Source organism: Henckelia pumila, chromosome 4, assembly GCF_033568475.1.
Source record: "Henckelia pumila isolate YLH828 chromosome 4, ASM3356847v2, whole genome shotgun sequence".
NCBI classification, from domain to species: domain Eukaryota; kingdom Viridiplantae; phylum Streptophyta; class Magnoliopsida; order Lamiales; family Gesneriaceae; genus Henckelia; species Henckelia pumila.
The window spans coordinates 181,894,616-181,910,355 of NC_133123.1; the positions used below are offsets into that span (position 1 = coordinate 181,894,616).

Sequence of the window (15,740 nt, forward strand, 5' to 3'; positions counted from 1 at the left end):
CTTCTGACTAGCTGGATGATGCTTTAGACAAAGCCACTCCCTAGTGCTCGTTTGCGTCTACTATATTCCAAGATTGGTATCTCTACGAGCTCACCATCTTGAGGGGGCTTAATGAAATATATTCTATATATTGGAATATATTATATATTATCTTTTATATATTTTATTTTATCTTTTGTATAATATATTGTGTTTTTTTAATTTTTTTTAGGTTACTAGTTGTATATAAATACATCTTGTATCCATTCTCAGAAATATATGAAAATTATATTTTCCACCAGTCCCTACAATATGTGTGCCACACCGCTAGTAGAAATGATAATTTTAGTTCTTACCAAGCGGAAGAAAATAACAAGAGTAATTCATGCCCTGATTGCTCTCTTAATCTGAATGTTGATCCTCTCTCTATAATAGTATGGAATTGTAAGAAATTAAAAAGATGGGTCAATGGATCACCCATGAGGGCTGACCCGACCCAAATAATTTAAATGTTTGATTTTGAATATTATAAAAGGCAGTAGTTATTTCTATTGGAAATAAAAACAACTTCCAACTCCCATTTTGAAATCATCGGCAGAAATCCAAAACAAAAGATTGAGAGAGCTGAGACATTTGATTCCATATTGCATCCAAAATCATATCACATTTATTTAGCATTTGGATTGTGAAAATCGTTTTCTTTCCGTTCGTGATTAGATCCGGATCATCGAGGTTTTATTATCGCCGAAAGAAAAGTTAGTAAATCAACTATAAAAGATCCTATAATAAATCGTTTTTTATTCGATTTGATTCAAAAAATTCGAGTCTATTTTCCGTCAGGAATAATCCTTGCCCTTTTACTCCTTCAATCTATCTATTATTATATCATCAGCTATTTTTAAATAGATTTTCTCCTATTTTGTCGTTGTTTAGTCTTCTTTTCTCTCCCAAGTCCCATACAAAAAAAATTATATATTAAAATATAAAACACACATTATTCCATTCAATTCAATCAATTAAAAACACAAATTGGTTTAAAATATACTTATCCTTTACATAAATATTTTATACATAGAAAAATATAGTTTAAATATATGCACCACATGCTCGAGCTCGACTATACTAGTTATTGTTTTATGATCGATAATCTATAATATAATAAAAAATAAAATAAAAAATGACTAATAGTTATTGTTTTATGATTGATAATCTACACTATTAATAAAAGGAAAGTGACTACGGTTGGTGAAATTTTTTTTATATTTCAAAAATGTCCTTCAAATTATTTTGTTTTTTGTTTTGAACTTTGATTTACATTTTCTTTTTATAAAAAAAAACTTTAATTTGCTTTATTTTTTGCCGATTGTGTGAATTCGTACCACTGTGTCACGATAATATTTCAACTTTATAAAATTTTATTTTATGTTAAAAAAAATATCGTCTATTTTCTATATATTTTGTGCATATTTTGTGTACACGTATTGTGTGCCACAATATTTATTAAATGTAAAGACTTAACATCATTTTTTAAAATTAAATTGTTAATTAGTATCATTCTTTTCTTAATGGAAAAAATTTTAGATTTAAACCAAAGCATAGGTTGGTTCATGTTTCCCTTGAGAGTCATCTAGAGATTGCAATAGACGGGCAGGGATGAAAATGTTTTTTCTATCTTTATCCTGAAATCCAAAACCCGCTCTATCACTGGTCTAGGGATAACAATGGGACAGAAAGGGATCACGAGAATGTCTTCCTCATCTTCGCCCCAACCAGCATTTTTTTTGTAATGAGAGATTCTCATTCCCGCCTCTATGAGGACTAAGTCACCATCCCCTATTCCCAAACTTCTATTTGGAAAATCCTCATCCTCACGTGTATATACCCATCTCCACTCCAATACTACACACACATATAACTCGAGTGGTTCGCGGGTGGGGATCACAATCTCATCTCCATCCACTGTAGAGACCAGATCCGAATCACCTGCTAGTTAAAAATCTTAGGCATATATGCAATAAATAGACTTTTAAAAAAAATAAATCAATGGAAACATAAACCAAATTTACAAATTAAACTGACAGAATAAAACCATCACTAAAAACCCAAAGCGAAAGTGTTATACATCTAAATTGAATAACTGTATCAAAATCACTTAACAACAACAACTCACTGCAAACACCAGTTCTGCGTCCGACCCTAACTCAAACCTCCGATCTCGTCCAACCTCAAATCTGCCTCATCGAATAGGATGTCCAAGAAATAACAACAAGAACGTGAGCGATTAACGCTCAGAACGTAAAGTACGAGTATATAAGCCAACATGATGCATGTAATTAATGACTGGATACTGGTCAACTAGCAAGTCCTAAAATCAGCCTAGGAGCCAATGAGTGTGTAGTACCATCTGGGGTCCACTCCGTTGGGAAAAACTCCCACACTTGTCGAGATCACCATAGCGCCAGTCTCCGTCATCACAGTGTCTCCCGATGTCCAACCCCTGAGCAACCCTACTCGAAAGGCTATCTCGAATGAGATACAACTCACATAATATGTGCATGCAATATAATATAATAAAACAATAAAACATGGATCATAACACATAAAATGCAACTTATAAACATGCATACTCACTGACAATCTCAGTCAGTACTTACGTATCTTTTTAAGGCAGTCCTAGGAAAACAAGTCTAGTGTTCATGCCTACAAGCAAATAATTATCATATGACTAAAACTGATATAAAATCCTTAACTAAGCTAATAAAGATATATACTCCCAAATTCTAATAGGAATCTTGGAATATAGCTGAATTTTTCGTCAATCTTTTGTTGTTGAAGGCTGCAAATCTTGGGCACGGCTCCACTGCTACTCCGAAAGCTCCTGCCTACTTCTTGGACCTCGATTATAAGGCTGGAAACGCCCTAAGAAACACCAAGATTAATTGAGAGGGAAAGTGTGTGAATTGGCAAGATATCTGAATCTCAGATGGCCTATTTATATGCGGAATTCGGACCTTCTGAACCCTCATTCGGACGTTTCGAACTGCGAATGTATGCCATGTTCCAAACTACTCTACTCGGAAGCTCCGAACTACCCATCAGACGTTGAGATCTCATGCATGCATTGACATGTCTTGTGCATCTTTGCACCTAAAGGAAAACCTGAGTTCGGATCTTCTGAACTCCCACGTCCGTGTCTAGTTGACACCTCTTACACTGCATGGTCTAATACTGATCGAACCTTCCGATCTTGGGTTCACATCTTCCGAACCTCCCTCTGCTTCCAAAATTCACAAAGGCTACTTTGTTGATTTAGAACTCTTCGTGGGTTCTGAAGCCTTGTGTTCTTATTTCAAATCCGATTAAACGCTTGGTTAATTAGAATAATAATCTTTTAATCATGTATTATCATTTAATCTCATAAAATAAAGTGTGGGTTACTACATCCACTCAACCTCACTTCAGGGAATTTGAGTTTTTCATGAATCCACCCCATTCGGGGGTGACACCCGCAAGGCCCCAAACCCGTGGTGAAACAATAATCATCCTAGCTAGCTTGGTCTAGTTTAAGTTTGTCAAGAAATTTTTTTTTAACAGTTTTATTATTTTATTTTTTTTAGAAATTCGAATTATCCAACTTCATGTCTATCATGTATCTTATGCTAAATGAGTGTTAGGGATACACCTGATGAAACGTATATATGATTTAAAAATTCTAAGTTTCATTGTTAGTGACAACAGTGGATAGAATTGTGACAATAGTCGAAGCATATATACATATATACCATTTATTGATTCAAGCTATATGGTTAAAAATTTACGGTTAACAATAATTTGATAAAACAACAAATGTACGAAAAGTAATGTTTGAATTATTGTATCATTAAAAAACACGGGTTATAATTTTTTTTTTTTAAAAAAACAAACTTGGTTAAGGTGAGACACAATACATGAAGTTATCAGCTCCACTGAATCACAATTTACCATCTTAAAATAAGATTTACATTGTCTTTTATCCACACAGACAAAAAATCCACCACAATATCACCATTCCTAAACACCTTCCTCAGCCAACGTCTATTCAATTTTTGGGTTGATGCATGATAGGATTAGTGTACTTTAATTAGTGATCCAGCCAAAAAAATTAATGAGTTGGGTTGGCCCGTTCATTTTCAGCCCGGTACATAAAATAGACGGGTTGAGTTGGTGAGTTGGAGACCTGCCAAAATGTTTTGAAGGTGCTAACATAATCAAATTACATCCCTTTAATTTGTAATAAAGTATATAATTTGAAGGCCATTAATGTAGTTTTACCCCTCAAATAAAATGATAGGCAGGAGCATTTATTTGTCTTTTGGATTATGTGCAAAGGTTAGAAAATCGTAATTAAATTCTTTGTATCTTTTTTTTTTTTTTTGAAAAAAAATTATTACACATTAAATGAGCCAAAAAGAAAAGAAAAGGAAAGAAAAGTCAAGTCTCATACTAGCAATATATATATACCACATGTCCAAACAATATATCACAGTATTCTCACAACACCGTTGCAGCAAACACTCAGCCAACACCCCCTGTTTTTACGAACCTCATTTGCGTTGAAAAACGACGATATCTTCTATGTCAGTTCGTGGGTAAAGGTTAGGCCGGATTTTCATTTTTTGTGTGTGTTTTTTTTTATTCCCTCGTGGATTAATTTGTTATGGTTTTGGTTTTATATCTTCAAGTTCTCATGTTAGGGATCATTTCTTCTATTTTATTTGTTTTTTCTTGGTTTTTGTAAGAAATGGGCGTGGTGGATGCGTGGCTTTGTAAGAGTGTGTTTATATATATATATATATATATATATATATATATAACATATACATATACAGAGACAAAAGAGACAGCAAATTTTTTTTCAAAATTGCCCTTAGATGGATACAGATATTATATATATATATATATATAAAGAATCTGTATAACATATACAGTGACAAAAGAGACAGCAATATTTTTTTTCTAAAATTGCCCTTATATGGATACAGATATTTCACTTTTGTTTTGTTTTGTTTTTATTTTCAATTTTTTTTCAATATTTTATATTACAGTTTAGTTCTTCAATGATTTTTAAAATTATGATACGAGATGCTGGTATAAATATAACAAATTCAAACCCTTAATTTGTCTAATAGAGACAAAAGAGAACCAATTTTTTTTTTTTGTCAAAACTGATCTTACATTATATTGATATTTTACTTTTGTTTTAAATTATTTTTTTTAAAAAAATACATTTTAAATTATAATTTAGTCTCTCGATAATTTATAAAACTACGATTTGATCCACATATAAATATAATCAATTCAAATGACAATGTGATCCTTAATATGTCTATAGAGACAAAAGAGAGACCGATTTTTTTTAACCAAAATTGTGATCCTTAATCTGTCTATATGTATTGAGTACAAATTTGGTACATGAACTATTGGTTAAATGTCAAATTGATACATAAACCTTTATTAACGGTCTAATTAGTACATGTCAATCGAATTTTGACAAAATTTTGATGAAAGGAGATAATAGTCTTATGATAAATAAAAAATAATGTAATAATATTATATTTGTATCAAAATTTTATTTGACAGATGATGGACATAAATCTCATCAAAATTGAGCATGCAGTCAGAGTTTCAATTTTTTGAATTTTTTTTGATAATTTTTATATTAAAAATGAAACTTTGATTCATGGTATTCGAAGAATGATACGTAAATTGATTAATTTCAAAATCTTATTATTACTCATTGTCTTATCACAATCACTATTTATTTAATACTTTTCAAACAATTAAGTACATAAAAACTTATCTAATAAAAAATAAAAAAATAATTAAAAAATGTGTATTTTTTTGTAAGAAAAGGAAAATTAGACATTTTATTTAAATTTCACGAGAAATTGGCTGAAATCCGGTGGATATGTACCATTTAGACCAAAAACAAAATTTAATATATCAATTTATTATTTAACCAATAATTCAAGTGTCAAATTAATTTTAACTCTACATATATTTCACATTCGTTCTTTTCTTTGTTTTTTTAAAAAAAAAATTATTTTCAACATTTCACATTGCATTTAGTCTCTGGGTAATTTTTTAAACCATGGTATGACCCTCATATTAATATATTGAATTCAAATGGCGGTATGATCCTTTCTGCTCCAATGCACTAGCATATATATAAAAATTTAATCTGTATGCAGTGATTTTACTTTAAAAAATGCGAATTTTCTAGGATGTGCCGCTTGTTCCCCATGCATGCATGAACCATATTTTTTTTTTTTTTAAATTCTTGGGTGTGTGCATGATGGGATTTAACTGAGTTATAGATTTTGGTTAATATTGATTGAGGCTGGCTGGTAAAACAATGGACGGAAGCATTCAATCTGATAGAAATGCAGATTATAAGCTGAAAGCAGCTGGAATGGGTGATGAGGAGAAGCATGCAGATAAGAAAGCCAGAGCTGACGTAGATATTATTAGTAATATGCCGGAAAGTATTATTAGTAAAATCCTGTCCCTCTTGCCGACCAAGGATGTTCTGCGAACTAGTGTTTTGTCCAAGGATTGGGAGTACAAGTGGACCGGGATTTACAACATAGACATCAATGACATGGATCGTATTTTACTTAAATCCACTAGGAAGACAAGTGTGGCTAACTGCGTCGATAGAATCTTCATTCTTTCCCGGAATTCCAGTTTAACAAGGTTCTGTCTTTCCTTCCGCCACAAGTATGACACTCGTCGCATGATAACATGGATATCTGCGGCGTTAATGAGGAACGTCCAAGAGTTGGACATAATTTATAATCACGAAGGTGTTGTTGTACCCCGTTGCCTTTTCGATTGTACCAGATTGACAACACTGAAGCTACAATTGCCTTGCGTTTTCCGGCCAGTCCAGGATTGGTCTTCAAACCTTAAAGTTCTCAACCTTGCTCAAGTCGAAATTGTAAACGAGCATGCTCCCTGTACTCGCCGGCTGGTGTTTCGTTTTCTGGTCTTGGAAACTTTTGGACTAGATAGATGCAAATGGGTGAACGTGGATTTTGTCGAAATCCATGCTCCATCCCTCACTAAGCTCTATGTAGAAAAGCACTCTGATCCTCAACCAGATAGCTTCCGGATCAAGATTTGCAGAGCCAAGCTTGAGAGGTTTGACTTTCGTGGTTCTTTTCTGGAGAGGTTTGATCTAAGTTCATCGTCGCTCTTGTGTGCATCAATTGATTTTCTTGGATTTGCACTCGATTTGGAAGCAACCCGCAAAAATGGATTGAATGCTCGTCTCTTGTTGAAAGAATGCTCAGGCTTAACTCATATCCTACTATCAGGTTCTATGCTGCAGGTAATTAGTTGTTTAATCTTTTACGCCTCGTACGTTACATTACATGTGGTTAGCACATTTTTAGTCGTAAAACTGTCTCACCCGAGTTGATATGGTTCCTATATCCAGCTTTCGATGCTCTTTGGCACCCAAATCCCCACCAAAAAATTCAATGTTAAAATGGTGGATTTACTACTAGAGATTTTTCAAACATTGAGGTTGTATTTAGATTGAAAGATTTGGATTTGAGATAAGGATTCCGAATGACTCTGTTTTCTGGGAATTTGAATTTCATTGCACTAGTCAATGGTTGGATTTCAGGAGCTAGCAACCAAACAAGTGGGATTGATTTTAAATCCTTGCCTCCAAATGCAACCTAAAAGCTACTGATAAAACTTCCTAAGTTAATGAAAAACAATTTGGCTTACTACTGATGAGATTATAACTGCACATGCAACACACACACACATATGATTGTTTGGTGGTCTTGTAATTGCCATGTTTCCAATTTGAGGTTTATATATACTACTATCTCATTAACTACAACATTTGATTGTCTGTGACAGGCAATCATCCTATCAAAACAAGGGCCTTCACTTCCTAAGTTCAATACTGTGAAACAGCTCGATATTTTTACAAGAGGCAGCAGCGAATTGTTGCTGGAGTTTCTTCGTTCAACGCCATCTCTTGAGCGTATTAGGTTGAATATGGTAAGCTTGTCAATACCTTCCTGCTATCCACTACAAGGAAAAAAAACACGGAGGTTTGCGACAGTTGAAACCGTCGCTCATTTTAACGACGGTTTTGCTATGGTTTTGAATATCGTTTGAATATTCTCTGTCGCAAATCTTACCGACGGTTGCGTCCCTATATTTTGCGTCGGTTTTTTTAAAACCATCGTTGTGTGCTGTTTTGCTTTCAAATAAAAACATGACTACATGTAGCGACGGTTTTGTTCAAACTGTCGCGGAGTGGATATCCACGCGTTGTTCCCTTTATTTAAGTGAGAATAAAATTTAAAATTTTCAGTGTAATTGATTAGATCTGAACCTCCTCCAATGTTTCTCAGTTTAATTGTTATTCCTTTTTTTGCTTTTTAGTTTTTTTTCCCTTGACTTAAAGAAGTATTATATATGTTTCTTTTGCAGGGGCTGTGGGAAGATTATGACTATGGCTTAGTGGAGTATATACCTCCCTGCATTGTGTCACGGCTTAACGACGTTCATTTTAATGGGTTCAAGGGAGAGCAACCGCAAGTTCGTTTGGCAGAATTTTTGTTGAAAAACGCCCAAGGGCTGAAGAAGATGTCTGGGCTCTTGAGAAAGAAATCTCAAGAGCAGCATGCTGAAATGGATTTTTGGACTAGTCTAAAGCGGGTCTTTGGGGATGGCGGTTTCGCGGTGAGTTCGTCCAGAAGAACCGTCACAACTGTGGCGGATTTTGAACGTTGTTTTGGGATTTGATGGAAGAAATTCATTTGATTTGATTTTCAACTTCATCCATACCAGTTTCCCAGTATCATTGATAGTTACTTCCGTTTTCCCTTTGTTCAAACAAGTACAATTTCAGTTTGTTTTGTTTTTTTTAAATAAATGATACATGTAATAAATAAATTTGCTTCTTTTTACAGATTTTGTCAGTAGATCCTCCGGTCATACTCCGGTTGATATATCATATCGTACCGAAATTTACGGTATAAAAAAAATGTTAGATCAATACCGTATCAAAACTATCGGTATATCGAAAATTTCAATGTATATAAATAGCATACCGAAATTTCGGTACGGTATCGATATATATCGTTTTATACCGAAAAAAAACCTTATATTTTTAAAATTTTTAAAATTTATTGTTTATAAATATTATATATTTTTTAAATTTTTTTATATTGTTTCGATATTTCGGTATACCGATATATATCGAAAGTTCCAAATTTCATACAATTACCATACCAAAAGATTCGGTATTGTTATCCTATTGTACTAAAATTTTCGGTACACCGAAAATTCGATATTTTTTCGATACGATAAATCAGGTATACCGAAAATTCGATATTTTTCTCCCTCCCTAGTCATACTAAGTACCAACTCTATAGTACCAAAGGAGGATCAAATGTTAGTCAATTTATAAACGCAAAACTTGCACATTTTACAACATGCATTAATTCAAACATCACATTTCGACTACTACACAATTAATGATTCTTAACAAACTTATTATCAATAGTTACGCCAATTTATAAGAGCCATAGAATTGAATCGTATATACATTTCATCCACTCTATATTTATTCAGTATATAAGATACATGAACGACATGAAGTCGATCTACTAGATGATACTACATTAAATATAGTCTCACGTTGATCCTCCGACCTAGGAAATGGTAATATGATGATGCCAATCATAACCAACCTAAAACTAAATATTTGATGGTGTTCTGTTCCAAAAAATACAGAAGTCACCGCCATCTCCAACATATGCTTTCACGTTGGAAAAGGTAAGGTTGCTTGTTGAAGCAGATGGATAGGTACGCAAGTAATTTCTATCAAGCTTAACATCAGATGCTCGATTACCAAACAATAATATTTCTATCAAGCTTAACGAGCCTAACATCAGATGTGGACTGATAAAAAACAATAATATTTCTATCAAGCTTACCAAACACAGATGCTCGATTTTACCATTTAGATCAATCCCAAAATTGGCATCTTTGACTCTTATAAATTGGTGTAATTATTGACAATAAATTTGTGGAGAATCAATACTTGACATGTTCTATAACAATCAATAACAATCAAAACGTGATACTTGAGTTATTATCTGATTTAAAAAACAAAAGGCAAGTAGAATTTTAGAATTTATGGTCATATAACGTGCATTATAGAGTCTGCATGCTATCGATTCACGACATCAAGTTAGCAAAAAGAAGAACAACTCATGTATCATTAACAGAAACGGAAAATTGTCAAAAACCTTATATTTACTTGTTTATAACAAAGGAAAAGCGGAAGTAACTAACAATGAAATTGAGAAATTAGAGTGGTTATATAAAGTTGGAAATCAAACTGAATGAATTTTCTTTCAAGGGCCATAAAAACGTTCAAAATCTGCCATATCTGACACATTTTTATTCCAAGAACCTACCTCAAAATCACCATTCCCGAATGCCCCCTTCAGCCTAACCCAGAAATTCTTTTCAGCTCGCCTTTCTTCACATTTCCTCCTCGAGAGCCCATACATTTTCTTCAAGCCTACAGCGTTTTTCAAGAAAAAGTCTGCTATATGAACATGCGACCGCTCTCCCTTGAACCCTTGAAACTCAACTTTGTTAAGGTGAGACACAATACAGGAAGGTATCAGCTCCACTAAATCATAGTCATAATCATTCCATGACCACTGCACAGGAAACATAATAAACTTAAACAAGAGTTCTATCAGGAAACAAAAAAGACGCGACTGAGAATAAGGTTTCAGTCTTTTACACTTCAAAAATTTTACTTTTGCTAGCACTTTAGAAAAATGGAACAACAAAGACAAGGTGGATAGCAGGAAGGTGTTGACAAACTTACCATATCTAACCTAATATGTTCAAGAGAAGGCGTCGAATGAAGAAACTCCAGAAAAGCTTCGTTGCTGCATTTTGAAGAAATTTCTAGTTGTTTCACCATATTAAATTTAGGAAGTGGAGGCCCATGTTTTGATTGGACGATTGCCTATCACAGATAAACAAATATCATAGTTAGTGAGAATAAGGTTTCATTAAATTTCATATTTCATTGAACAAGAAAACTAAAGCTAGCTGCCATGTTACTTTTACTATTAGCAAAAGAAGACTTCACAAATACTAAAGTAACTGACATAATATACACCTCAAATCCCTTGCTCTGAAAATTGAAAAGATACTAATTACAAGACTTCAGACAATCATACATATCTGTGTGTGTGTGGGGTGCCTGCCGGCGCATGTTATGAAGTTATAATAATCTCATCAATAGTAAGCCAACTTGGTTTTCATCAACTTAGGAAATATTATCAATGTTTCAGACACAAGAAACATTTCAATCTCTATATTTAAACATCCACTAGATTTACAATCTCAAATTTCTCGAGCAATGAATCCAACTTATTAACATTTTTTTTTGGTGGGATCCGGATGCCAAAGAGCTTTGAATGCAAGAAGTAGGAAACATATCAATTGGTTTTCATTTATTCTTGGGTATGCATATGATGTACTGACCATGTAAGATAATGAGTGTAACAGGATTAGAGAAACTGACCTCCACGATATCACCTGACAGTTTGAAATGATTTAAACTTGAGCATTCCTTCAATAAGAGACGAGCATTCAATCCAATTTTTCTAATTCCTTGAAGATCATGTGCATATCCACGAAAATCAATTGACACACAAAAAACCAATGATGCACTTAGATCAAACTTTTCTAGAAAATTGCCATAAAATTCAAACTTCACAAGCTTGGCTTCAGAAATCTTGATCTGGAAGCTATCCACCTCAGGTTCCGAGTGCTTTTCTACATAGAACTTAGTCAGGGAAGGAGCATGGATTTCCACAAAATTCACTTTCAACCATTTGCATTTATCTAGTTTAAACGTATCCAAGACCGGAAAATTAAACGTTAGTTGGATAGTATTGGGAGCATGCTCGTTTAGAATTTCAACTTTAACAAGATGCAAAACTTTAAGGTTGGAAGACCAATTCTGGATTGGCCTGAAGGTGCAAGGCAATTGTAGCTTCAGGCTTGTCAATGAGGTGCAATCAAAAAGGCAACGAGGGACAACAACACCTTCATAATTATAAAGTATTTCCAAATCCTCAACGTTCCTAATCAATGCAGCAGATATCCAAGTTATCATGCGACGGGCGTTGTACTTTTGCTGGCACAAAAGACGAAATCTTCTGACATTTGAATTTCGAGAGAGTATGAAAATTCTATCCACACAGTTAACAACACTAGTCTTCCTAGTCGATTTAAGTAAAAACCGATCCACGTCATTGATGTCTATATTGTAAATCCCGGTCCACTTATACTCCCAATCCTTGGACAAAACACACGTTCTCAGAACATCCTTCATTGGCAGGAGGGACAAAATTTGACTAATAATACTTTCAGGCATATTACTAATAAAATCTTCGCCATCATCATCGTCCCCATCAGCCATTCTAGGTTTCTTACCTGCATTGCTATCAATGTGAATGCTTTCGCCCATAATTTTAACAGCCAACCTGAATATTAACAAAGATGTAGAACTCAATTGCTAATCAAAATAACATGTAATGGGTAAATCCTATTATGCACCGACCCAATAATTCAATAAAATGGTACAAGTGGGACGAATTCGCTTTTTAAGCAAAATAACTCATCAAAATCTGTGATCATTTTTCTCAAATAGAGGTACCCAAAACGTCCATTTCTGCAATTCTACTCCAAGAGCATCGTTGAGTACAGATAACAATTTCTCCCAAGGCAAAAAAAAAAAAAAAAAATCTAGAAAGCAAGAAAAAAAATCAGATAAAAGTAACAAATGACCACTGAAACAAGAACTTGAAGAGATGAAACCAAAACCAAAACAAAATCTACGAGAAATTTTAATTTTTTCCATAAAAATAACAAAAATCTCATATAAATGCGATGGTTATAACTTTACCAGGCGAACAGAGCGGGAGAAGAGTCGAATCCACCCTAATTGCTATTGTCAATGAAAATTGGCGGGCTTAGTTTCTATAATATAATATGCAAGTGTGATTGTGAAGCTCCAAGGCTTTTCAAAATTACCGTAGCAAATATTATGTGTTTATACAATTTATTTTTATACTTAAAACACTGAAAAACGAGGAAAGAATTTTTACAAAAATTAACAAAGACCTTGTCGATAGAGTCGTCAATTTGGTCAGGCTCGTAGGTCGACCCTCCCCTTCACATAATTTAAGTGGGTTAGATTGAAATTTTTTCAACTTAACTAAAGGCGGGCTTAGGAGGGCCAACCTGGGGCGGGCTTGGGTTGGCTCGCGAACTTTTTTTTAAAACTTTTATAGTGATATATACATGTATTTTTTTTAATAAAAGTTGTGAATTTCTACCGTATTAATTACTTTATATAAAATTTACATTTGTGAAATCAATAATTAGAAATTTTATTAATATGTTTCTATTAATATTTATTTATGAAATAAAATTAATAATTAATTATAATGATTTTTATTTTGATTTATTTAATTTTATTTGCAGTGAGTCAACCCGCGGGTCGGTTCGCCTAACCCGCAACCCACCTTGGGTTGGGTTGTATTAAGGATTTTCAGCCCACCGGGATTGTGGGCCGGCCCATCCTCGACCTACCAAACAGTGGATTTTTTATGGGCCGGCCCGCCCCACCATGGGTTGGCCCGTCTTACAGTTTTACTAATCAACTTTCAATTTTAAAAATTTTGAATTTTTTAGATTTATAATAAAAAATTTGGGAATATTTTAATTACTGAAATAAATAAAAGATATTACGATAATTTAGGAAAGCGGTAAGTAGTGGGATGGGAATAAAAAAGATAGAATAATGCTAAATGTACAGCAAATATCGTGTATAACGATATTTACAACAATTATATCGTGAGATTTTGCTATTTTATCGCGAGATTTCGTATTCAATGTATCGTAAGATTTTTATATATTTAATCTTTGTATTGTGTTGTAAGATTTTGTGTACAAAATTCGTTGTATCTATAGCATTGTTCAAAAAAATGTGATCATATCACATTACGACTGCACCATTCCCACTTACTTAAATAAAAATTATGCTCAAAATAATAATAATTAAATTAAAATATGTTTTATTCTCTGTCAAATTACAAAAATACTCAGTTCAATCAGCCTATTTTACAACATATGTAACTCATTTATAACTAATATATTTTAGCTACTTTCAAAATTTTTTAAATTTCTAAAATTTTATATTACTCCATCCATCCCGATTATATGGTCTTGATTTTTTCCCACACAGATTAAAAAAATCATTGGAAAAGATTAAACTTCTCATTTATCCATATTTAATGTATTAAAAAATTATTGCACATAATAGAGATATATTAGTAAAAAAAATATATAAAAATATTACTAAATGTAGTTGAACTCTATATATCTGTGATAGATAAAAAAAAAAAAAGGAAAGATGGCCTATATAATTAGGACGGATGAAGTATTAAATTTTAGGTACCACATCACTCTTAAAAAAGTCGAGTCTCTTAATGGTCCGACTTTATGACATTAAGAGTGCGTTTGATACAAAATAAAATAAAAGCACATTTCAACATTTATCCAAACGTCAAAACTGCTTTTGCTTTTTTTTTTTGTTTAATAAAATCACTTTAAAAAACTGAGCTTATTTAAGCGTTTTTTTTTACTCACAGCTTTTGTATCCAAATCTGCCCAAAGAGAGTGTTTGGCTAAACTTATTTTTTTAAAAAAAAACATGTAAGCTCTAGAAGCTTAGAAGTTGTTTTAGGAACTTATAAGTTGTCAGGATTTATTTTAAAAATAAATTGTTAAAGAGTTTGAATGAATTTATTTTAAACAACTTAAATATATTCATGTGTTTGGTATTTTAAGACCTTTTTATTGTCAAAATTATCAAAAAAATGTATAATACTATAAATGTAATGTAAATAGTTGTTGAATTCCTAAGTTTTGGTGATAACAAATAATAAATCATTGTTATAGATCTTGCTGCCTTTTTGTTGTAACACAAGTTGATGACTTCTTGCCTTGAAGACTACATGCTTGGTCAGAAGAAGCCACTTGACTGTTTCTCAAGAAACTCGACCAGACATCATACTACTCGCCTGGTCCAGAGAAGCTCCTCGACCATTCACGCTATCAAGCACATCTATCACAACGGTATTTAAGGTCTTCTGATCAAAGATAGAACATTCTCAGAGTTTTCTGGTGGCTTACAGAAAAATTACTTAATCAAGACATGTACAACCAACAAGGAATCAAGAAAATCAGAATATTTTCTCGAAATGTTCACTGTTAAGTATGTGATCAGAGGTTGTCTGCGACCGTTACCATCTTGATTTGGAAAGATCCAAATCTCGCATTTATTGAAGCGTACTACACATCAAGGAATGTGTGACATCCCATATTTTTAAATATTTACAAGAATGTAGATGCGAAAAAGCGTGGGAAAAGTTTTCAAATACAAAAGTGTAGGGCATGCATCGCAGTAATAAGTTCAACAACTTGTGATGGAAATTAAAATATATGCAAATGACACTTTAAAATTTAATGACTCTGACACGCATAAAATATTTGAAACAAATGATGCAAACCTACAATCAATGACCAATTCTTATACGGACACGCCAAAACTACTACTTACAAAGAAAACTTGAACCGACAAT

General features: G+C 33.0%; 2 protein-coding genes across 4 annotated transcripts; one reads left to right on the top strand and one right to left on the bottom strand.

Moving 5' to 3' along the window:
* The first annotated feature begins 6,373 nt into the window (after window positions 1-6,373).
* LOC140862396 (F-box/FBD/LRR-repeat protein At2g26030-like) lies at window positions 6,374-8,793 on the top strand. The gene is made up of 3 exons (XM_073265417.1): window positions 6,374-7,351; window positions 7,897-8,040; window positions 8,479-8,793. Exons 1-3 carry the CDS (start codon window positions 6,374-6,376, stop codon window positions 8,791-8,793), a joined length of 1,437 nt encoding a protein of 478 aa, XP_073121518.1.
* Window positions 8,794-10,344: 1,551 nt separating this feature from the next.
* On the bottom strand, window positions 10,345-13,117 carry LOC140867266 (F-box/LRR-repeat protein At4g14103-like). 3 transcript variants are annotated; one of them, XM_073272337.1, is made up of 4 exons: window positions 12,998-13,117; window positions 11,609-12,575; window positions 10,901-11,044; window positions 10,345-10,727 (listed from the first exon to the last, which is right to left on the bottom strand). In XM_073272337.1, exons 2-4 carry the CDS (start codon window positions 12,557-12,559, stop codon window positions 10,413-10,415), a joined length of 1,410 nt encoding a protein of 469 aa, XP_073128438.1. In that variant the 5' UTR covers window positions 12,560-12,575; window positions 12,998-13,117; the 3' UTR covers window positions 10,345-10,412. The 3 variants fall into 3 exon arrangements, with proteins under 3 accessions (XP_073128438.1, XP_073128439.1, XP_073128440.1); XM_073272338.1 differs by having other exon boundaries at window positions 11,609-12,525; window positions 12,998-13,023; XM_073272339.1 differs by having other exon boundaries at window positions 10,561-10,727; window positions 10,911-11,044.
* Between the last annotated feature and the right edge of the window lie 2,623 nt (window positions 13,118-15,740).

Coding starts and splice junctions, on each gene's coding strand:
- LOC140867266 (XM_073272337.1), bottom strand. CDS start 12,559: ATGGGCGAAAGCATTCACATTGATAGCAATGCAGGTAAGAAACCTAGA. Junction 11,045..11,608: donor TGTCAGGTGATATCGTGGAG/GTCAGTTTCTCT, acceptor TATCTGTGATAG/GCAATCGTCCAATCAAAACA. Junction 10,728..10,900: donor AACATATTAGGTTAGATATG/GTAAGTTTGTCA, acceptor TTTCCTGTGCAG/TGGTCATGGAATGATTATGA.
- LOC140862396 (XM_073265417.1), top strand. CDS start 6,374: ATGGACGGAAGCATTCAATCTGATAGAAATGCAGATTATAAGCTGAAA. Junction 7,352..7,896: donor TATCAGGTTCTATGCTGCAG/GTAATTAGTTGT, acceptor TGTCTGTGACAG/GCAATCATCCTATCAAAACA. Junction 8,041..8,478: donor AGCGTATTAGGTTGAATATG/GTAAGCTTGTCA, acceptor TTTCTTTTGCAG/GGGCTGTGGGAAGATTATGA.